The 25,553-nt window shown below is 39.0% G+C and overlaps 1 protein-coding gene and 1 long non-coding RNA gene across 7 annotated transcripts in view; both read right to left on the reverse strand.

Moving 5' to 3' along the window:
* LOC134660964 (uncharacterized) overlaps nucleotides 1–25,553 on the reverse strand; it is a 383,074-nt gene that overhangs the window by 164,458 nt on the left and 193,063 nt on the right. The window lies entirely within an intron of this gene.
* The window catches only part of LOC134660887 (protein phosphatase 1 regulatory subunit 12A), a 129,857-nt gene that overhangs the window by 8,901 nt on the left and 95,403 nt on the right, over nucleotides 1–25,553 (reverse strand). For all 6 annotated transcript variants that reach the window (XM_063516737.1, XM_063516741.1, XM_063516740.1 and 3 more), the window contains 3 exons: nucleotides 25,102–25,228; nucleotides 24,230–24,378; nucleotides 22,939–22,998 (listed from right to left, as the gene is read on the reverse strand). In XM_063516737.1, the coding sequence (XP_063372807.1) occupies nucleotides 22,939–22,998; nucleotides 24,230–24,378; nucleotides 25,102–25,228 (336 nt within the window). The remainder of the gene's footprint in view (nucleotides 1–22,938; nucleotides 22,999–24,229; nucleotides 24,379–25,101; nucleotides 25,229–25,553) is intronic.

Raw genomic sequence — 25,553 nt, forward strand, 5'->3', positions numbered from 1 at the left:
AACTAGATAGTGACTGTCAGTGGCCAAATATATCAACACGCCTTTGTTAACCATAGAAATAAGGATGTGTTACGATATTTGGCCACTTTGGCCGGCACTATCTATTTGATGCTGACTGATGTATGTATATGCGAAACCGCTTTTCTATGTCTCGTGTCTCAAAATGATGTATCTGGTATGATCTAGGTATGAAAAGCAAGAACACTTAGTAAGATATAGTCGGGCCACGCTACGTATTCATGCCAAGTGCTACGTCAAGTATGGAGCATAAAGGGGTATGTATTCTTAGTGCAAAGTTAGTGTAGTCAGAGCCTATATTCACACTTAAATTTGGATAAAAGGACCGAACAATAAAAAGGCGACTTGCGGTTACTCTTGCCGTAGAATGACTCAAACACATCTAGAACTATGACGCGTGGGACCTTGACGCCATTTAAAAGTGACAAAACCCATTTAAAAGTGAGCGCGAAAGTTTATATTCATGACATAATGATGTCGAAATAGTTGAACTGTTTCGATGGATCTGGAATTAGAACCGTGGACCGCGAATGACTCGTTTTATAGGTAGAACAAAGATTAAAGGTGTATGAAGAATTGAAGAGGGAGGGAGGGGACGGGAGGGGAATGGTTAAGCATGCGAGGTGTCACTGTTCAAGATGGCAGGGATTTTAGTTCGAGGATCGATCAAAAATTTGCAAGAAACTATGTTTGTAAAATGTAGTTATAACATTGACTTGCTCAAAGTTCAAAAGGGCGGCATGCCAGTCTTTTGGAAACTACGGGTCTTAGACTCTAAAAAAAAACAGAGTATTTTAAAATAATCAATCAACATATTGTGCCATTAAGTATTGGATTCAGATTCAACGAACAACACAGGTAACTCTGGTCGTTACTGGGGCCGTTTCTCAAAAGGTTGTAACTTGTAATACAAGTGGAAGTCCCTTTCTAACAAAAGCTGTCAAAAAGTGACATCCGCTTGTATTACAAGTTACAAGGTTTAGAGAAACGGGCCCCTGGTGCTCACCGCGATCAAGTGTAACCTGCGTCGAAACGGCGGGAAATATAGGTAACAAAAAAAAATCCGTCATCATTTCCTGACATGTCAATTATCAGCATTACTAAAGTAAGAAGGACATTTCTCGACCAAAAATAAAGTACGACCTAACATACATCGCGAGTTGTTTAACCCGGTCAATGGCACAGGAAAAAGTGGTCATATATATTTTTGGTCACGCACATATAATTTATCATAGTCACTGAGAGCTTAAAGGCAAATAATTAAAACGTGGGTGATCCACCAAACGTTTGGCAAGGCACCAATTATCAAAAAAAGATTATACAGTAGTTTATCGCCGGTATAAAGGCGCTGAATGTTTATTAAAACTGGTGCTCACGCCGATTCTCACGAGAGGGGATACGTACGCTAGGCACCCTCTTTATATAACATTGGAAAAAAGGTGATGAGAAAAAAATACAAAGCAAAATATCGTCTTTATCAATCTAGCTAGGCCAATCGACATATTTTACTGCCACACTCAAAAGTGTTTATTTAATTTATATTAGTCATCAACTTATGACACATGTACTTGATGATTGACGAAGATGTAAACTAAAGTTATGTTTTTTCAATATTTTTTTTTTACTTTTGTGTGGATTTCGTTTATACGAGTATGTATATTTTTCATCAGCAGCTTTAATGTGTCTTCAGAATGCAACGAATGTATGTGTATAGAGTAAGAGGCAATTTATTAAGTCACAAAAATTGTACATCATTTACGACGAAATATGTAATTCACTAGTTTGCATAATGAACAAAATTAGCTCATAAATGTTAATAATTTACATATTACGTATCCTATTTGAAAGTCCACGAGTATGTTTCACACACCGTTGTTGTGACATTACATTTAGAATTATGCTGAAGTAGCTCTTTATTACTTGCGTCCACTCGTTACCAGGTAATTAAACTGTATGATATATTTACAATAATTTAATGATATTGACCATCTGTGCTTTATACACAGGCAAGCAAAGTTACTTTAAGAAATGTTTCTCAAAATAAACAACAATCTTTAACTTCTAATCCGTGTAATCGTTGTAAATAGACAACTATCTAACGAACTGAAAGTTCTAATATTTATCCCAAATTTTATAATAGAATGTTCATCTTTAATCAACAGACTATATTACTTTATAACCTAATCGCGATCTTTATATGTAAAAAGTTACGTACACAATATCCGTCAGAGGCGAGCGAGTTGAGGCTAAGCGTTCGCGCGTTGAGGTGCCCCCCCGGCTCGATGGCCGTGAGCGACCTCGAGCGCTCCTTGTTCAGGTTGCTCCTGCTCCCGGAGCGCGATCTCCTCTCCGGCCTCACCGGCGGCACCTCAGACACCTCCTGAGGCTCCGGCACTTTAGCCGGCGGCACTGCTTTAGGTTTAAAGTTCGTTTTACTGTCTTTGAGCTTCTTGTCTAACTTTTTTAAAACTGGCGTCATAATATTGAGGGAGCCGAGTAAAGCTCCGCTGAGATAGACGCCGCCATAGCCGGAGCTGGTGCCCCCGTATATGGCGGGGTTGGAGCGCTGGAAGCCGGGACTGTAGGGGTTGTAGTTTCTGTAGGTGTTGGAGCCATAGTTGGAATAGTTGGAGTATGGGTTGTACTGTGAGGGGCTGGAGAACATGGAGCCGAGGACGCTTGGGGAGGAGCCATAGTGTGTGGTGAGGGACCTCGGTCGGGAGGAGTATCTGTCTTGTTTGCGAGACATGTCGGCGTGCGACGGACGCGCGTTCGCGACGGACGCTGGGCTGGGACTGCCGCCCACGAGGCGGCCGCGACGGCGGTGACGTGCACGTGAGACCATCACCTGTATTTAACGTTGTGTACGGACGCAGTGTGTACAACCCTACGTGGAGCTTTACCTGATGTTCGATCTTTTCAATGTCAGTTATGATGCGTCTGTTATCTATTGAAACTATAGTTTTTACAATAAGCTGCAACCGCCCAGGATTAGAATCTTACTGAGCCTACGTCTTGGAACGTCGAACTCACATAAACGTTTGGGATTACTGTTTAATTTACAATGCTTTATATTGATTTAAAAAAATTGTTTTTCCTTTCACAAGCACAAGTTCCCTAACAAGAGCGCTGGGCATTAGAGGCCTTGGTATTTGTGTATCAATTTGTTTTGTTATTTTATTCAGTTATTGAATGTAATCTTAAAATAAAACTCAAGATATACGTAAGGATTTTATCTGAACATGATCCGAAGGTCGTTTCATGAAAGCTTGTAAATTTTAAAACAAGGTGCAACCTCATTATAATAAATAAGTTATTATTTTGATCTGATCACCGAGTTAAAATGGTTACCTCCAGTCTCCTACCCTATGTCAGTATATAAGACCACTTACATACATAGTTTGTACTTTACATATAAGCATTGTAAGTCATATAAAAGCTCGTAAAACCCGGAACACACCCTTCCACCGTACGTGTGCCCCTTCGCGTGCGTCCGCGCAGGTACGAGTTATTAATACCGCACAAACGCACGTCATAAAGTGTCACGAGCACTGTAAATACAGCATGGAAAACAACTAGCTGTGCCCGCCGCCCCGCCCGCGAACTTGATTTACGAGATTTCCGGAGCCTGATTTATATTTTACAGTTTGGTATGGATTTGATAGGACCTTGACGATCGTCATCTATGGCACGCATCTCACGCACGACTTTCACTTCGTTTCGCATGCACCAATCAGCGTGAGCGATCTTCAAGGTCGTATCAAAATAAGATCAGAACCGTAAAAAGTAGTCAAATCTGAATCGGCTTCCGGCTAGTTGCACTAAACTGCATTTTTAAGGTGTCGGAACGTTACTTAAAAACTCTTCTTACAATTCGGACATCTTGAAAAATCTAAATAATATTTAAATTTGTAATCGTGTTCGCTAAGATTTCATTTTATTGGAAGTTTTATAGACCTCTGCTGAATCATAGAGAAATAAGTAAACATAGACTGCTCACTCCATACAACATACCCATTTTTAATAAGAGTTATGTTTAATCTATCTAATACCTTTAAACGAGCAATTCTTGCATATTTATTTATTTATTTATATATATATATATATATTTCGGGGATCTCGGAAACGGCTCTAACGATTTCGATGAAATTTGCTATATGGGGGTTTTTGGGGGCAAAAAATCGATCTAGCTAGGTCTTATCTCTAGGAAAACGCGCGTTTTTAGTCGCCCAGATATTAAGTATTAAGTTTCAAGCAAATTCTAATCTTGTTAGCACTTACCTCCCATACAACTTATTAAGTAAGAAAACTCTTATATGGAGTGGGCACTCTATACCTATACATACTTATTTCTCTATGGCTGCGTAAAGTAGGTCGAAAAGTGAATAATCAAGACCAAGTGCGGGTAGTTCACAAAACGCGCGCAGCTAGTCTTCTAGCTCTATAACCATGGTAACTCCAGGTTTAACCGGTTAACCCCGGGTTAGTCGAATGGTGCAAGTGGGCCTAATAGTTTTACCCTTCCTTCGACTCGGACCAAGCTAACCCTGCACGGAATTTGCAATGCAAAAGTGTGGTAATGTCAGTATGACGTTTGACGTTTATTGACACTTCCTCACTTTGTTCTGTTCAAATCGGTATAAAGTTTGCTTAGACGGACTCTATTAAGGCTTTGACTACGGAACCCTAAACAAACGTACCTACAATATCGCTAGACAGCGGCCTTTGTTACCCTTGCCAATACTCAGGAACCGCCGACTGATTGACGACCAGTCTAACAATACTACGGCGAGTAATCCTTATTTCCGTCCGTCCTTGAGTAATGTCTCTTTGGTGCGTATGTCGCGAATGGCAATGAATGAGTTTAGGTACACGGGAAATTACGATTAATATTAAAATTTCGCTATTTTATGAGACAAAGGGGAGGTCAATTAGTTCAATTAACGGATATTGTAACATTATTATAAATAAATTTAAACAAAAAAGTATCTTCAAGGTCACGTTATAAAATACTGTCGTTTTTGTGCGTTACTTATACATATTAAACTAAACGTACTTATTTACTAATTTTATTAGTACATTTGTATTATTGAAGGGTGATAAACAACATTTTACGAACGGATGCGTATTGAAGCCCGAAGCCGAAAGCGAAGACTTAATTAACACGATACAAGCTCGTAAGTAATCCCTGCACCACCCGTGACACACAATGTTATTCATCACACATGCAAAAAAAGGGAAATAAGTATACTCCTGCCTAATTTCATACGCACGTTACAGCCCAAGGTCGAAATTTAGGATTTAGGGACTTGGGTCCCGATTCGATTTTGTAATAGACATCTATTAGATAACTTTTAGACATCGCCAAGATACGATAACGATATGTTTAAGATCTAACCTGTCAAATTTGACATTTCCGCGATTCTGGAGATACTCTTGAACCATTTTTCTAATTCACATCTAATAGATATCTAACACGATCTATCGTAAAAGTGACATTGGTTGCCCGAATTGCGCTGCAAAAGAGAACTAGTTGAAATCTAAACTAAACTATAACGTATCTAGAATGGATATAGTACGTGTCGTCTCTTGTGAATATCTTGATTCTTGAAGTTCGAATACGGCAGTAAGTGTTAACACTTTTTAACGGTACAACCAACTAATTAAGATATAAAGGAGATAGATAAAAACAAACACCATTCATGAGGTTTGTCCCGACTGTCCCGAGGTGCGCGGAACATCATAGTTACGTTAAACCCGTGGAGCGCCCCAGTATTACCGTAGCATGGTGTAATTACTATCACACGTGTCACACGTGTGACAGAGTAGGGCGCTCCACGGGTTAACCTTTTCGACGCCGTGTCAAACACAAAAGCTGTCACGCTGACGCCACGTCACCGAAGTGTCAAAACTGAAATTGAACTTTATGCATATGTACGTAGGTCTATGTTGCTCTGTGGTCTGTGACCGATTAATCGGTCTTTGGCGTTAAACCTACGGTGCGGATATATGGGTCATTGGCGTCCAAAAGGTTAAAAGGCCATCCACTTAACGTAGACTATAAACCCATTTATTTATTTATTTAATCGTATGTCATTATGAGTCGTTCTATACAATCGTTTTTCACCCATAAACCCATTAAGAAACAGCCGTAGAAACCCATTCAAATATTCCAAGCTCGCGGCACATTCGCACGCGGACGATTTCAAAACCCCGAACTCCAACAACTCAAAACACGCGTATTTGGGTCACTACCCAACACAAATGTATAGCGTGTAAACTTGAAAATAGAATTTATATTTAGAGCATGGCACGGACAGAAAAAGGCGCACGCGTTTATACGAACGGCTTCGATTGTTTCTGGGTCCAGTTAATTACAAGTAGGTATACCGAATTAAAACTTAAAGAAGAACCTGTAACCTAGCGGTGAAGCAAACGATTTCATATGGGTATATATCGCCAGGACAGATGAAGTGAATGACTACCAGAGCTCGGCAGGGGTTAGCTATTCCTTATAATATGACGTAAGACATGTCAAATTATAAGGTAAATAGCTCACCCCCGCCGAGCTCTGATGATTACACACACAGCTACACAGAGTACTAATCGGAAAAACAGTATTGAATGAATGAGTGAATGTGACTTAAGCGCACCATAAAATCTTAAAGAAACTTTTTGCTCTATCTTGCAGTTGGCGGTTCAACTTGCTATCAGTACGAAAAGGGACACTAATTTCGAAAACTCGTTGTCATTACATGATTTTGTTGTTGTACTTCAACTCTAGTGGCCATACCTATACCGCACCCCGGCACGTGTAATATAATTCGGAATGTGATTAAAATATCATACATAGGTACTTAGGTACTCATAATATTGATATGTATATACCAGATTTCTCTTGTAAAACAAAAATATCTGGGTGACCGAGCTTCGCTCGGAAAACATATAAAAACTCGAAAATATGCGTTTTCCCAGAGATAAGACCTAGCTAGATCGATTTTTCGCCCCCATATAGCAAATTTAATCGAAATCGTTGGAGCCGTTTCCGAGATCCTCGAAATAATATATATATATATATATAAACAAGAATTGCTCGTTTAAAGGTATTAGATTAGATATGGCGAGGAAACTGGATTATACCCAACAGAAGTTGGTTCCCCCTGGGTTGGAAGGTCAGATAGCACCGCACTCTAAAAAATGAAGACCAACTAAGAGCAGTTTTCTCTTAGTTGACGTTAAGTTAATTATAACAATAACGATCTTATATAAATCAAAGAAACCTGATTACTTAAAACAATAAGTGTATCTGTGATTGAACTAATAAAGTAGGTATGTTATTAATCCTAACAATTGTATACTTTGCATCTATCATTAACTTGTTGGCATAATTATGTAACGTAGGTTGATTCAATCCTTAACAAATAAATTAAAACAGATAAATATGGTAATAGTTATGAACATTTTAATAGTTTATGTGATTATTTTCTCTTTGTTGATTTACATAAGACTTGGCATTTTAATCAACTAAACATATAATATTTATAACAACGAAGATAAAACATTCAATCCCATTATGATCAAGTTATTGTATTAATTACGAAACTAATATTCCATTCTATTAAGAATTATTTGTTAAATCGATTTTCTTCATAATTAAATTAAATAATCAGTTAATCCGTTCAATCAAGAGATAAGTAGGGGGGCGCCGGTGCACCCGCGGTCCTCCCCGCCCGCGCCCCTGCGGCGCCTGTGACCGTGCGAGTGGGGAGTCAGTCTCAGCCTCGACGTTCAACATTCAACTACTTAGTCATTCAAGTACGCGTCAACGAAATAAATTTTACTTGTGCCTTTATTTCACGGCAAGCCTGGAACAGTGAACGTGTTACCTTTGCTTTGTGTACCTAATGACCCTAATGTATAATAGTGTATGTGCAACATGGAGCAAGTGCTAATCGCGGCGACGGGAATAAAAGGCGCGGGGACGGGCCGGGATGGTTATGTGGGAATCCCTGTTGTGGACTAATGAGACCCCAGGTCTACCCAGTAAAACCCCTGTTGGCCGCCTCAAGGCTTTAAGGCGAGGCACGGGAAACGATCGGGACCATGCTTCCGAAACCCCGCCAGCGGCTGTCCGAACTGCGGACTCGACTTCGGAGGAACTGTTTCCCTTTACTTCTCTAAGAGTGCGCCATTTTTTGCGCATTGGCCATCCCAGGGACCCTCGTGTAGGCGACAGACGTCCCCGAGCCTGCCGCCAACGGGTACCCATAAGGGGGAAATCGACGGTTGTACGCCAAACGGTCATTATATTTGTAGCCCGTTTTAAATGTTAATTATAATATATATGTAAGGTATGTAAAAGAAAGTTCGATTTTTAAATGTAAAACGTTTAGTTTTCTAAATGTTTAGATGAATAAATAACATCTTATTATATATATATTTTTTGTTTTATTCATTTACCCCCTTTTCATAAAATTTTACTTTGTTAAATTTGAATCTCAATTGTTTAATCAGTTCAACTATGAAGCTTGTTGTTTTTTGTTGTGTTTTATTGTACAATTGATGAAGAATGGTATATTGTACTAGACAAGCTTCATAGTTGAACTGATTAAACAATTGAGATTCAAATTTAACAATTTCTTAGTTCTGGCTAATAAGATGCATAAGTCGATGCAATCATGTTCTTAGTTGAACTTATTAGGGTCAAATAGTTGATACAGTAATTCTTCATGTTAACATTGATTTACATCTTAGTTGAAATGATTAAACAATTGAGATTCAAATTTAACAATATCTTAGTTCAGGCTAATAAGGTGCATTAGTCGATGTAATCATGTTCTTAGTTGAACTTATTTGGGTCAAATAGTTAATACAGTAATTCTTCATGTTAATATTGACCTACATCTTAGTTAAACTGACTTGTTTGTATTAGTTGGTACAGTAACTTATCATGATAATAATTATCAAGCCCTTAGTTGATCTTGCTAGGATCAATTAGTTAGCATAATTATTTTTCGTGTAAATATTGAACAAGATCTTAATTGGTTCAGTTACATAGATATAGTAATAGCAATCAGAATTACCTTATTTGATGTGTCTAAGTTCTTGTTAGGCTCGTATGGAATCAAGATGCTTGATTACGACTATCAAGATATTGATAGGGCCAACCAAATTTTTTTTAGAGTGCGGCTTTTGACTACCCTCGCCTTTTGTATAACCCATTAAGAAAAAGCCGTACAAACCCATTCAAATATTCCAAGGTACCTTTAGTAGGTACCCTTACCCGTGGTACGTCACAACAGTTTGTATATAGTTTTAATTAATTAACAAATATTCCTCTAAAGATTCTTTGTCAACGTATTTTTGAGCCGCTTTGTATCTATCCGTACTCCTACAGAACGCCTGTATGAGGCTGTAGTGTAAGGCCTGAGTGGACGCTCGAGTTGGGCGTGCAGCGTGGCGTCGGGCTCACAAGTGATTTGAGCGGCGTGCACTAAGGCCGCTCCTATACGCTTGCATTTGTTTAAAATGCACGCCGCACGCCCCGCCCCGCTCGACTCGAGCACAACTCGAGCGTCCACTCAGGCCTTACCTTAGTCTTTGTCTGTTTCTTTATTAGTCTGGTAACCTTACGCTTTGGTACATTATAGTGGCCGCCGTGAAGCTCAAAAGTGGTCACGTTTTTTCATTTGTAGTCTGCCTCTTTCTCATTCGCACTCAGGAAATGTTCATAGACGTGCACTCTTCCTTTTGCACACTTCAATTATCACTAAGCGTAAGCGTCATTCTAAATCTGTGGTGATGAAGTATATCTCGCCGACAGTCTACCATCAATGAGTAAGAAGCGAACATTATTTAAGATTTTTCTTTCAAATACGAGTAAGTTCCCTCAGGCAGTCTTACAGTGAGCGACAACGTACAGTACATCCATGCATCCATTTATTCACAAGGGATATTGCGCGAGAAAAACGTCGTTGGTGGATTTAGGACCGAGTCTCTCCGCCGATATACAATTAACTACGGAACCCTAACAGGTTTCATGAAAACTTTATGCGTAGAAGCTTTTCTGCCCACATTTGATTAACTGTTTATGATGTGACTACAGACATTTGACGGCTGCGTAGTACTGTTTTAACGAGGAACATAATTTGACAGATATCAAGTTGTTTATCGCATTACGAGTCCGGATCACAAATAATCCTATTTTAGTATATTTTTTTTGTTCATTGATAGTAATGTGTGTACGTGGTTGATACTTATTACAGCTATTCAGAAGCGGGTTTTTTAAGTTCTTATTAACCTTTTGACCGCCACGCCTATCTTGTACGGCGCGTCATCGTGAACCTTGTCGGACTGCACGAGGGCGCGCGCGTCAGCTGACGTCTTTGGCGGTCAAAGGGTTAAAAGATAGCGGGTACAGAATGGAAGGGCAAGTGGCTGAATCGAAATAAAGGATTGCACTCTAGCGAGTTAAATTAGTTGCTTAAATACGTACATAAAGTGAAAGTTAAGTTATCTGCGTACTGCCGATAGTTAAGGAAGTTAGGAAGGTTGATATACTTTTTTAGGCATTGGAGGATAAAAAATAATTATTTCTAACGACCCGCCCCGGCTTCGCACGGGTTAACAAATTATAAGTACATAAACGTTCCTCTTGAATCACTCTATCTATTTAAAAAAAACACATCAAAATCCGTAGTTTTAAAGATCTAAGCATACATAGGGACAGACAGACAGCGGGAAGCGACTTTGTTTTATACTATGTAGTGATAAGTCTGTTAAAAAATATAGAGTAAAGTAAGTAAAAGTCAACAGTTTCACATAAAAAAAACACTAATACATAATCAGAACTCTCATTTACGTAGTAGAAAAGAGTACGAAATATATAATCTATTTGCGAGCGGCCATCAGAGCCGGAAGAGATCAGTAAAAAATAAATTTCCGCAAGTGAAATGACGTAGGACGGATGATATTAATAACCTAATTTCCGGCGACGTAATTCTGTAAAAACGTGAAACTAGTTACATAAATTTTCTACCAGTGGATTAACAGGGTGGCAATGAGCTCAAACACTTAATAAGAGTGGAACCGTTTCACGGGTCTAAAGGGGCCCACAGATTACCGGACGATATCAGCCGACGATAAACGCAAAAGGTGACAGTTCCGAACAACTGACAGGTTGATACCGTCCGTCGAACTGATAAACTGTGGGCCCCTTTAAGCTCTTTATACACAGAGTAGACTCTGGCGGGAGTAAAAAGCTTTGGAAACTTAGGAAAAGGCTACTCCAAATCATAACAGGGGTCATAAGAGTCTTGGCCAAGATGGGACACTCACACAATGTGACAATGACAACGCTTTTACGCGAACGCGGGCTTACAGTTTGGCTAAAGTATGGTATTATTAGATTAGTATAACAACATTAACAACCATATATTATATTAAGGTTCCGTCACACAGACGCGTTTTCCGGGCGGGGCGTGAGCGTTTTATATGTAAAAGCGGCGCGCCCCGCTCACGCTCCTCCCGGAAAAGGCGCCTGTGTGACGAAGCCTTTAATTGGATATAACCAATATAACCAATATGAACTGCAACAACTGTAATGAGTGTGACACATGTTTCTTACTGTGAACACTTTCAACATTCCGCTACTTCGCGGAAAGCGAAATTCAAAAATGTTCGATTGTACAATGTTGACGGTGAGCCTTCAGAACTCAATATGCCACCCGCGAACAGATATCACATAGTATATTCGCAGTATTTTATATTATAAATTATGAGAACTGGAAACAGATTTTTATCTCTCAAGCCGTTTGAAATTGAACATTACACCAAATTCTAAAGCCCGCGGTTATGCAATAAATTCAGCGTTGAACGCATGCGATCTACGGAATGTAGGAAAAATGTCAATGCGCTTACCGCTGCGTTTACCGCCTAATAAAACTAATGGTCATTACGAGTAGATTATCTCATGTAAAATTTACCGCATAAAAAAAAACCCGCGCAAAAAGATTTTGTTGTGAGAAAGTATTACTAGTAGTTCGCCCCGAACTGAGAACTCGCGGTTAACCAAAAATTATATAGCGATTGACTTTGTTGCACCTACTTAGGTACTCGTATAGTGCGACATAAAATAATAGAAAATAAATGAGGGCGCCACTTTCTACGTACCTGTCACATTTTTGACGTAAAATGCTTACACATGACAACAATTTAGTATGGACATTTTTGAGTTCCATTTTATTTAATTTCTACTATTTTATGTCGCTCTATAGGCGGCAATGGATCAAAGATCGCGTGGATTTATTGCAAGGTCTGTGGAGCCTTTAATTGATTGATTTAAGCAAAGATTAATATGTATATATAGTTGGCCAAGCAGATCTTGTCAGTAAAAAAAATGTAGGCGCGAAGGCATATGGTCTCATAGAAAATTTGAGTTTCGCGCCTTTTTCTACTGACAAGATTTGCTTTTTGCATCAACTCCTTCTTTCCGAGGTGCATCTGTACCTATTACTGACAGCCTGGAACTCCTCGGCGTGGAGTTGAGTTCAGTCCTCAACTTCGGCACCTTCATTGAATCTAAAGCACAGACTGCGGCCAGAAAGCTGGGCGTCCTAAATAAGGTGAAGCGATACTTCACACCTGGACAGCTTCTAACACTTTATAAAGCTCAAGTCCGATCGTGTATGGAGTATTGCAGCCACCTGTGGGACGGCTCAGCTAAATACCAACTCGCCGCTTTAGACTCAGTGGAGCGCAGAGCCAGGAGGATGATTGGTGACAAGAAGCTAACGGGCAAGCTTCAGTCTTTGGCCCATCGGCGGAAAGTCGCCAGTCTATCGGTGTTCTACAGATTGCACTTCGGGGAGTGTGCTCAAGAGCTACACGAGCTTATTCCACCGTCCCCATTCTACCATCGGACTTTTAGACGCACGGCCGGTTTCCATCCTTACTTGGTAGATATTCCACGAATCCGCACGAAGCGCTTTGCTTCCTCTTTCCTTATGCGCACTGCCAAGGAATGGAATTCCTTGCCGGCGTCTATATTTCCGAGCTCATATAACCCGGCAACCTTCAAATCAAGGGTGAACAGGCACCTTCTGGGCAGACTCGCTCCATCGTAGGCCACGTCTTCGCCTCGGCTAGTCTGTGGCCATGAGTAAGCCCATTTTTAATAAAAAAAAACATTTTGAAGCGCCATTTACAAGTTTAGCGTTAAGTAATATAGATGGCGCTATTTTTTCGAATAAAGGGCTTCGTATACGGCTGTCCCTCCCCTGGATTTAAGTCACCACCATAGAGATTAAAATAAACTGTATCTGTGCTAAGCCGAAATATTTCTTGTCAAATGTCACATACATATATTATGTTTATTCTATTTTATTTTTATCTTGCTAATTATTTCAAAATGGTAAATTTAAAAACGATATTATAAAAGTGTAAGTCGAGCACTTTCATTTGATACTAAACTCGACCATGTTTCTTGCAAAAAATTGACCAGAATAGCAAGACCTCTCACAAACAGCTTTTTGGCCTTCTAAGCTCTTCTAGCTCAATAACCTCTTGATCGGGCCTGCTCATAATTTAATGACTAAAATATAATGCCCTCGACTACACGTTTACCCAATTTCATTTAAATTAGAACAAATTTACTTAAGTTATTGAGTATCAAACTATCTTCTGACAGTTCAGCTTAAAAACATCGAAATGCCGAGACGTGCCGCTAGCCAGCCGCGTGTTCAAAGTCGAATGTAAGAACTTCGCTTCGCTTCGCTCGCTCGTTCGATTAATATTAACCCTTTCGGCGCAAACAAGATCAGCTCTCGAACCCGTAATATTCCTAATCGATGCAAACTCCAGTATATTTCTGGCGTGCACATGGCCATGACGCACCGCGCTAACATTGTTGACGTATAATAACGTCGGAAATTAATACGCTGGAGAGCGCATTTGGAGTTTCACTTGCGTGTGCAAGCGTAGGCTCACAATAATATAGGGATGAAAGAACAGTAGCTATACAGTCAGCAGCAGAAGTTGCTAAGCGGGCCAGGTGTTCAAAATGATCTTGACGCGACTTTATTGTTCATAGAATAAGAGCGCGTCAAGGTAATTTTGAACACCTCGCCCGCTTAGCAACTTCTGCTGCTGGCTGTACAGGGCGGCCCAAAAATACTTACGAGTCTTACGACATTTTTTATATTGCGGCATATTATTGATAATTTTACCGAATGTTTGCGTTTGTTTAAAAAAGTAAAGAAGAAAGTTTTTAGTTAAATGATTAGTATGATTGATTACCGTTTTGATTTTTAATGGCATATTGTAAATTTTTTTTTTTATATTTTACTTTACTTGGACTAGAGATGCCATAGCGATTTGGGCATTTTTTTTTAAATTGTTTCTCCAAAATAAACAGATTTGTGACCCACCATACACCGTTTTCATAGTGTCATAATGCTTTTACTTTTTAAATTAACGTAATGCAAATGCCGTAGTAAATGTAAAAAGGTTTCACTTTGCTTAGATAGTTGTGAACACGTTAGCCGCTCCGATATATCTGATGGCGACCGTACACATTGCGCAAGAGCAACTAATCCCTACATCACCTCAATAGTTACCAATGAACCAGTCTTGGCTAACAATGAACTGCAACGAAGCGTATCATGTAACGATTAGTCAATCTCATTTGTTGTCATCCACTCTCATCTCTCATCTCGTAGTGTGCGTATTCTGCTCTACTAAAGCTTCGTGGCAATTTATATGCAGTTGCGTTGTCGCCCTACCTACTACCTAATTCACTGTATTAGATTAGAAATCGATTTTCAACGCGCGATTCACTAAGATCACCTGGCCCGATCAGCCAGGTGATCGTATTGGATAATTTTGTATTTTGAGATGCCACAGGTGATCCCATTGTCTATCATAACTCCCCGGGATATTAGGATACCCCCAGAAAGTAATATTACTCTGCAAGTGATTCTTGTGGATGAACTTATTCAGCACGATATACGGATATAAATCTGTCCACTAAAATCACACGGACCTGCGTGTGATTTTAGTGGACAGATTTATATCCGGAAAATTATATTTTTCCACGAGTGATTCTAGAGGGCAAACTTTTCCAGTAAAGTCACTGGTGATACTTTATAGCCTATTTTATAGTGTTAATCTAGGTGTGAGGATCATCAACATAGACATTAAAGAAGTCAGAAATTAGAATCAAATTAAGACAAAGGTCTTTCCAAGAACTTCAAATGGTCGTGGTAGACATGGAAAGAATGGTGAGTAGGTACTCAAATTTCGAATAAATATTCAGAGTGTTTACCAACTGTGACATTACGACGGACGGCCGTTACGACTCCTGGCCCGGGGCCAGCACTGCGTAGTAACCCTACCCCATTTATTCTATTTGAACCGCTTATTGGCCCTTTCATATCTTTATCATGGTCAAAGAAAAGAGGTAAGACACTAGTAGTAATTTTTTTGCTGTGGCTTATTTGTTGATACTTTGGGACCACAACACAAGCTTAGAGCTTTTTACGTAATAGTCAATCTACATAAAGTGCGTGAAAACAATTAAAGAACCGGTGGGGGCGGTAGGTAACAAGAAGTACCGTTACTGAGAGTTCATACATTTGCCACTAAACGCAAGTAGCAAAAGGTAATTAATATTTAGACCGGCCCAATGTGAAGGTCAGCTATACTTATCCCGCGGCCAGACTTATCCGTATTGTAAAACCTTACTATCATCATCAATATTTAAAGGGGCCCACTGATTAACAGTCCGCCGGACGGTATCGGCCTGTCAGTTGTTCGGAGCTGTAAAATTTTTGTTCTAACTGACAGGCCGATATCGTCCGGCGGACTGTTAAGGTGACGGTAGAGGTGGGTAAATTTTCAGATTCTGTCAATTTACCCCATTTCACACACAAGCGCACTTCACGCACACCACCTCACTTTACTGGGACAGGTCACTGACCCATCAAGTTTTTTTTAAGATAGCGTTTTGAGTTTAGTGGCCTCCTTTTAGGAAAAGCGTTCCATTGAAAGAAGAAAGAGAAACAATACATTTAATCTTGCTTTCCTTGTCTGTTCATGTCACACGTGACGTATTTAAATTCTAATAATTCATTTGGTTGTTGACAATTTTCTACATTATGGCTTTGTCGAGATACGCGTTTTCTAAAGTTAAACCGAATAAAACCAGATGTCATTAAGTCAGATGTAAAATTTTATTTACTACTCTATACGACTTTTCATAAGGCTCAAAATCAATGAAATGAGAATTTAAATAAATAAAGTTCCGGCAGGGTGCAAAATTTAATTAAGGCGGACAAAATAAAATTTGAAAATATATGGAAACAGTGTTGGCTAATGTACCCCTAATATCTTTACCGATTTACTTTTATGTGGTATATTCGCCTTTTGTTTCACTATTAAATTAATACAATTAAAATAAAAAATATTATACCGGTATTCCACCGGTATTATTTCAGTGCTGAAGCGATTATCTTCGATCGTAGCCTTGATAATGTAGGTGTTGATAGTTACTTACGGCGGTAGGAGCGGCAATGAACCCCGTGCAGAGTAGAACGTGAGGTGCGTTGGGATAAGTGCATATATCTACTTATAATTCTTTGGCTGGTTGGTAACCCTCTATATTTTATTTTTTGTTTTACTGTTATTAGGTTGAGGGAGTTTTAGGGAGTGAAAAAAAAAAATGATTTTCGTTTTATGCGCTCGCGTGATTGCCGATGGATTATAATTAGACAAAAGAACTTGTTTTCCACGCATCGAATGTAGATCCCTATGACACTTCCTCCAAGTCTTCTCCAATAATGTTTATACCGTATTTTAATTACCTACCTTAAATGTCTTTTTTTTGTGCTATACATACTTCAAAAAAATCGCTGGAGGCCTAGCGGTAAGAGCGTGCGAATTGCAATTCCGGCTCGTACCAATGAGTTTTTCGGAACTTACTGTACGAAATATCATTTGATATTTACCAGTCGCTTTTCGGTGAAGGAAAACATCGTGAGAAAACCGGACTAATCCCAATAAGAGCCTAGTTTACCCCCTATGGGTTGGAAGGTCAGATGGCAGTCGCTTTCATAAAAATTAGTGCCCACGCCAATTTATGGGATTAATTACCAAGCGGACCCCAGGCTCCCATGAGCCGTGTCAAAATGCCGGGACAACGCGAGGAAGATGATGATGATGTGACACATACTTCCAAAAAAATCTACAAATATTTTACGTGACAACTGCTTATAAGTAAATATTATGTAGGTACACTTATAAAGTATAAAGTAGAAAATATCTTATAGGTACATAATATAAAAACCGATCATGTACGAGTAGGATTCACTATGGGTTCCACAGTTACACATTTTTATTTCATATTTTTTGTTTAAGACCAACTCACCTATTATAGGACATAGGTCTTCCATTAATCTTTTGGCGTTGAACTATTTTTTAACCGACTTCCAAATCTAAAAGGAGGAGGTTATCAATTCGGTTGTTTTTTTTTTTATATTTGTTTTTTTTTTTTTTTTTAATTTTTTTTTTATGTTTGTTACTCCATATCTCCGTCATTACTGGACCGATTTTGAAAATTTTTTTTTGATTGTATGTATATGCATACAGATTGGTCCCGTTTTTGTCAAAACCCGGTTCTGATGATGGGATCCATGAGGAATCGAGGGAACTCCTCAAATTTTAAAGGCATATGTATAGAATTTTATATATTTTCATCAGAAAATCAAGCATTTACATTAAAAACTGTGGGATTTGATGAAGTGGAACTGCTGATGATGATCAGAACAGAACTCTTCAACGACGCATAGTACCTACACGTTTAGTGATTTTGAATTTCGATTTTGACTTGGACTGGGCCCCGGACTTCGGACTCGGACCCGTACTCGGACTCGGAGCCGGACTCGGATCCGGACCCGGACCCGGATCTTGATCCGGAAAACCACTATGATACTTAAACTAAAAAAACACTATGATTACCATAAAATGTATAGGTACATATTACCAAATAAAGTATAAGCGCCGTTAAGTGGGTTAGGCTAGTAGTTAGAGAAGTCGGTTTTTTTCTATTAAAGATTATTGTATATGTATTTATGTGATACAATTCTGAGTTAGGTTATGGTACATTTTTGCTCACCTACTTATAATTATGTATTATATCTGATATGTCACATGATACCAAAAATCGCCGCAAAGTTAAAAGTTCATTTATTTACGTTACTCATCTTCGGATCACCGACTTACTACTTCCTTACTTGACATATGTGTACTAAATTTCAATTGAACTAGTCCAGTAGTTACGGTGAAAATTGGCTTTAACAAAATGGCAGACACACGAGTGATCTTATAAGGGAGATTATTTTCCTTGAGTGAATGGTATGCATTTACCCCAATGCACCTCACGTTCCACGCGGCGCGGCGTAATCTGGCCCCTATTTCACCACGGTGACAGGTACGACAAAAACATCACTGTTATTGACGCCATAGGCATCCATGGACTACAGTTACCGCTAACACTGATTTAAACTTTCACGATTTTTACACATTATTAAATTGTACAACGGAACCGCAAAACGTTCAAGCGGATAAACAAGACCAAGTGCGGGTAGTTCGAAAAACTCGCGCGGTTAGAAGATGCTGATGTCAACTTAAGCCAGTCTTCTCCGAGACCACGGGGACAACGCCGTCCTCGAAACGTCGGAGGTAAATCTTAAAACTTAGATACGCGATTAAGTCCCGTTGTACAATTTAATAATACAGTTACCGCTTACCATCGGGCGGGCCGTATTCGTGTTTGCCACCGTCATTGTACCTATTATTAAAAAAAAAACTTTATTATATCGGATAAAACAGACATTTCTCTCGCGAAAAAATCTTGTGACAATTGTCACAAGATTTTTCAAAGAATTTTCGGTAAGTCTTGACAGGAAATGAGTTCTGTGTCGCAATTTCGATACAGTTGCCGTGTTTCTTGTGACAATTGTCATTAGCTTCGCAAAATAAGAATTTTTTAGTGGCAATATAATGGAGTTTATTTATTTATTTATTAAAATGTTGGTGGCAAACAAGCACATCGCCCGTCCGATGGTAAGCGGTTACCGTAGCCTATGGAGGCCTGTGACGTCAGCAACAGTGATGTCGACAACTGTCGCACCTGTCACCGTGGTCGTGGTGAAATAGGGGCCAGTAAGTACCTAATAATCGCAGTGGTCTTAAGTGTCACAGACCCTACTGGCGCGTAAGTCCTTTATGACAATTTCTGCCTATTTTAAATTCTTCAAAAAAAAAAGAAACCGAATAATTATATCGGACTACCGAATTTTCACGAGAATCAGTTGAGAAATGTGATATGCAAAGGAGAAGAATTCGGACATACGAAAGCATTTTTGCCCAAGTTGAAACGGAGACCTTCGCCAACGCTCGGTCAATGATGGTTTAGGTACAGCTAGCTGCAGAGAAAAGGTACCACCCCTGCATACAATTATCTATCTGGTCGTACCTTTTCTCTGCAGCTGACTGTACACCTATAAAAATGGTTGTCCCTGCTGTAATTTTATACCGGTACCGTACTTTGTATTTCAACCGGTATAGTTTTACCTTCAAAACGAACCGGTATTGATAAATAATAACGGTACCATACCGCTTATACCGTAAAGAAAGCATGATGCAGTCTCTGCTTTGCACAATTATTGTGTGGACAAAATTCTTATAATCACCGAAACATACATACCTACGCACATAATGTCATTGAAATAAAACATTGTTATTTTATAGTAAATTTATATAATACTCGATATATACACATAACAATAACCAGACCGCAGCGGTATTAGCCTGTAAGCTTCATCTCTTGTCTCCAAATCCGCAAAAACTAGTTAGTACTAAATGCTGGTCTTGCTGTTATTTTATTCTTGAAGATTATGGCTTGTTTCTTGATTATTGAGAACAGCACGTAATCGCACACATATAGACGGAACGAACGGCAACAAAGTAGGTGTAGACACTAAGACTTTCAGGTATTAAACGAATTACGCTTCGTATTAATAGGTAAGTAATATTTAAATGAATATATAATATTCTCTAACGTAAATACAAGATTACAATTGACATCAAATGTCATTGACGTACAGAAGTCATATACTTTTTTTTAATGACGCAAAATTGATACCAGCATAATGAAAATCAATCCCAATCAGTAAAACGAGTCTTTAAACTTTTTTCATTTTAAGCGGGTTTTGAAGGAACAAGTTACTTAAATTCAATTGTAATCGTATTGTTTTAGGATAGTTTACTGCTGTTTTCGATCGTTACGACCTGTAAATAACAACAAATCAAATTTTAAATAAATTTATTTACCCTATTTTTTGAAATACAATTTATCTACTGGTATACATTTTCGTATGCGTATATGATGAAATGTCTAAATAATGTCAAAAACGAGCTACGACGATGTACACGTCTTCTTCGATCCAAGGCCAGCGGCCATCTGACTCGAAGAAGAATTTTGAGTGATGTCGTCAATGTATGGAAATTGTACGAAAGTTTACATTTGGGATTGAATTTCTGTGTTGTATTTGTGAGTAAAAATATAAGTAGATAATAATTTGCTAGTTTAGTTATTTAGCTTTCAAAATCACACAACAACTCAATTACTGTTAAAGGCAAAACTGTAATGCGTGTTGCTCAAACGGAACTCCATATTTTGATTTTTGGATACTTTTAGTGTCGATTTGTAGAGAATTACAGCAAATAAAAAATATTATGCCGTAAAGAGCCGGTACACGGCTTCTTCGTGAACAAATTTACGTATAATTTAATGCAGTTATTAAACATTTCTTGAACAAATTGATTGCACAAAGTGAGCTCTAAATCGAAAACGTCATATACCGTCCCCTTAATCAGCGGGCCCCTTAAGAGCTATGCTCTTGTCGGTGGAGTAATCGCCACTCTTCTCTTTGCTGTGCCAGCCTTTTAACCCCCTCGTACGAGACGGCAGAAACTCTGTCTTTTATTTGGCTGAGATATGTGATCCTGGGCCTTCCTCTACGCTACGTCTTTTAGAAACACTATTAAAATTATAAATACTTTTTATATAAAATGTCTAACAAGCACGTTTAATTACCAAACATATTGAGTTACATGTTACATATTCTAGTTTTATGGTTTAAAGGGGTAGCATTTCATTCCGTGATATTTGAGAGTATATTGCCCAATCGAGTTTCGAGTTATCGAGGATCCACTGTATATTCCATCGAGAAAATTATTATCCAAACCGCAACCGGCGTGCGCCATAAATAGACCAAGTTTCTCCGAAATCAGTAATGACTAAATACCCATGTAAAGCACTGCCAAGTACTCGAAAAGATTTCCAAGAGAGATTCGGCCTACACAAACCGTGTATGCGAAAAGTTACGTGCCAAGCGTGTTTAGTTGGTGGACTCGTTTTCGAAACAATAAGGTACTTATGTAATTTTAGATGTGATTCACAAACGAAAAATAAAACTAGTTACTCACTTCCGCTAGACTGCATAATTACTAGTTGCAAAATACGTCTTGAGCTATTTAAAAACTATAGACATTATTTTGGCACAAAATGTCTCAAACTTTGAACGAGTAAAGTCAAGGATACCCTATCCTTGTTCCGTGTACATAGCTGGTGATAGATATTCATTAGCTGAAGAGTTTTTACTATCATCATCATCATATTATTATTATTATATGTATTTTCGTCATGGCCCATGGTCAGTGTAATTTAAACCATTTCCAATTGGAATAGAGTTGCATTTCTTTTTGTTTCGTTCGGTTTCAAAATCTGCGACCTTGCGCTTCCCAGGACCGGAAAAATGGACAGGAGGGTTCCTAAGTTCCTATCCGTTTTTTTTTCAGTCAAGAAATTTAAGTCCAGTACCATTTCGTAGCTTGTCACAGTGACAGTGAGTCGTAGATTCCACGACTCTTCTCTTTCCGCACAGACTGCAGACTAGCGACTTGCACATTGATTGTCACTGTGACAAGGTACTAAATGGTACGTCAATTCTTTGACTGTACACATTTCTGTTCTTTTATCGGGATGTCACAACACGGCGGATTTATATCGGCACCTGCGTTCTATTTCGAACCTGTCAAATGTACATTTTGACGGATTCCCAGAAGCGAATCGCCTCGCTAAATATACGTCACCCATTGTTCGGCGATCGACCTCGCTGTAACGACAACTAATTTTGAAGACGAGGAAATTATGTCGCAAACTACCAATTTAATCCAGCATCATTTAAAAACTTTACGTGTTTAAGAGTACCTATATGTTTTTTAATGCCCTAAGTATTTATCACTTTATAAGTTGGGTGAATCAACTTTTTCTTGCCACTCTTTCCCATGTGGTTACGTTCTCCTGGATCACTCTTTAATACGTAGTTGTAGGCATCTAAATTCGCCAAGCAAGCTTTGTTGTGGTAGTCATAATATTTTTCTAAAAAGGGCCTTTTACCAATCGTGTTAGTAGAACAAGGTATACAATCAAATTGTGCAACAACAAATAGTTGATCCACCCAGTACCATGTTGCCTTTTAGTTCTGTGGTGGCACAGGTTACACGCAGTCTGGGATACCGCAAGTCACCAGCATTTTATAAATACATATTGCAAGGGCGTTCACACAAGGCCAGGGTGAACATGCGGACGACAGATCCGGAAAGAAGCCGCAGATTCATCTTCAGATCATTCATCAGATCTAAGACAATGTGAAGACAATCGTGCTTCGAACTTGAAGGCTAATGTAGAATTGTAGATGTTTGTTGGAGAATTGTAGATGGTTGTGTTTGTTGATGGTGTATTGAGCCATGTATGAGAGCTGCAATGTGTAATGATTATGCATGCTATCTCTAACTTACCTGCACAGTTTCTGTTTCGCCATCTCCTTCTCCGCCCCCGCCGCGATCATTCACAATGTCCTGCAAAATATACCAAATTAGTTGCTGAACAAATAAAAAATATAGGGTATATTTTCAATGCCTAGGAACCAATAGCGAAAATCCGTAACTCTTCTACCAATATCATGATAATTGACTTTGATACCTAGATTTATCACTTAACTGGACGTAGGTACACTAATAAGAAACTCGAACACAGTTAATACGTCGCATATTGCTATCAATTTGAGTTCTGTTTGTAGTAAATTCGGATAACTAGTGGTGACATGTTATGCTGAAATAAACTTAAATTGTAAGAACCTAAGGGTTATATTTGAAGTTGTGAAATGTCGGAACAGACGAGCATTCCCATCTTGTCACTTCTAGTTTAGAGTAACAAGTTGGGACCGAGCGAGTGTCCGCCATTTCAAACCTAGTCAATCATTTAATACGATCGTGTTCTATTTGAGAAATAAATCAATCATAATTCACATCAAACTAGACATTAGTTCAAAATATTGTAGCCAAAAATGTTCGGCGAAAAGGCAGTATTATTAATTACATATTGAATATTTATTACGTTCCTTATAAACTTAAATAAATATCATATACTAAGAAAAAGTGACCAAGGCCTCCTGTGCCCCAGTCCTTTGTAATATTTTATGAAAATAATTTAATTTGTTCTAATACGTTCCTTATAGTTAAACATAGAAATAAGTTTTCCATTTCTTGTTTTTGAAGTGAAAATTTCTTTAGCGGCACTGTGCACTTTTTGAGGTGGGGAAAAAATGATAAACTCGAGACAGCGTAAGGCGATCACGTGACCGTAAGGGGCGTAAGGCGATCACGTGACCGTAAGCCCCGTAAGGTGGCCACTGATAATTTAAATGGCATTTAAATCAATAAAGAAAAACTCAATGTTATTTGACATTTATGTTGCGGACTCCTTTTCAAGACTCTTTACCTATGTTCAAATAATTTGACGTTGTCATGGCAGTATGTAAATAAACATGTCAATGAAAAAGTGTGATCTTATTCGAGAATGATAATAAAATATAATAAATAAATAGAATACCTCCGCTAAACGTATGTATTGTGTTACCGGGCGTCGGTAACATAGTGAGGTGAGTTTTCACTTCTATCGGCACTCCCGGAGTGCAACCGTTGTTGCTTGTTTTTTTTTTAAATTTCTTGAAATTATCCGGCAAGCTTTGATTAAATTCCCGGAAGTTGTTGTGGGCGTGTGTGACACAGTGTCGTGTCCGGTACTCACGTCCATGTCGACGTGGCCGACGCCGGTGGAGCGCCGCTTGGGCCTGCGCCGGCGCTGGATCACGTTCATCGCGGCCTGCGTGCTCGCGGGGGAGGCGTTCGATGATGATTTGCTCTCCGAACTGCTTTCGCGCTCTTTTTCATCTTCGCCTGGTAAGAAAAAAAGATTTATTAATTATATTTTTCAACAGATATTAAGGGTCGGTTGCACCAAACTGTTTGTCATCGTTAAAGAGTTCGCTAAATTTTATTGTATGGAATGTTTATAGTAAACCGCCGCGGTGCGCTGGGTGACGTTGGTCAGTCTGTCAAGTGCGAATGATGCAACTGGCACTAAGTCAATCACTTAAAAGCTCCATATATTATGTTTCGATCCATTCGAAGGATCCGTGGGACAAGAACTTTTTTAGTAGGTACAAGTTAAGGTTATGCTAATTTCTTGTGGACATCATAAAATAATTAAACGGACTTTAAAGCCTAATTTTCTTACTTTATCCTTGTAGGCACGTTAAATCCTTCTACTTCTTTAAAGTTGTATGAAGTCTTAGAAATGTGTATCCAAATGGTTAACTTTTGTAATGTCCACAAAAAAGACGCCAGTTTTCCCGAACATTATAACTCCCGTATTAAGAGCCGTTCGACGTGGCTTGGCGACTAAAACTTCATGATCATGTTATGTAACTTATGTACTAAGCACAGATGCTCTTCTAGGAGAGTGGCGAGTTGGTGAACTCTTGGTGTTGTCCATGAGATCTTGAGGTGAGTCGGTGGAGTCTGCCGAGCCCTTGCGTGTACCCTACGTGCGTCATAAGACTGCTCTCCTAGGTAAGGTAGGCTAGGTGATGGCCTCGTCTATCACACTGCAATACTCACCGGCGCGACTCTCCTCCTTAGACGGCGGCGAGGCGGTGTTGGCCGTACTCGCGGCGGGCGGGCGCCGCAGCGGCAGCGTGACGGTCGCGTCCGTAGAGCGCGGCCGACCCGCATCCTCCAGCTCAAACTGTACACACGTACATAGTAACATGACTTTCGAAAACCTAGTGCAATCAAGTAATTTTAAAACGCAAATCTGTTCGCCATAGTTTAAAATGCGCAGGGAACAAAGGAAACAGAAACTGGCTTAAAAAGATCCAGCGTTATAAGACTTTATTTTAAAAAGCTCGTGACAACTTTCTGTGGTGCCGTGACCAGGATACTAAATAAGACATTATGCATTTAGAATACTAAAATTTGCTCATTTTACAACACATTTTTTTTTAAATAAAAGTTTCAATTCCACAAGCTTTTCTTTATAAATACGTATACCGTTGGTGAACGTATACTAA

The sequence above is a fragment of the Cydia amplana genome, chromosome Z, assembly GCF_948474715.1.
Source record: "Cydia amplana chromosome Z, ilCydAmpl1.1, whole genome shotgun sequence".
In the NCBI taxonomy this organism is placed as follows: Eukaryota; Metazoa; Arthropoda; class Insecta; order Lepidoptera; family Tortricidae; genus Cydia; species Cydia amplana.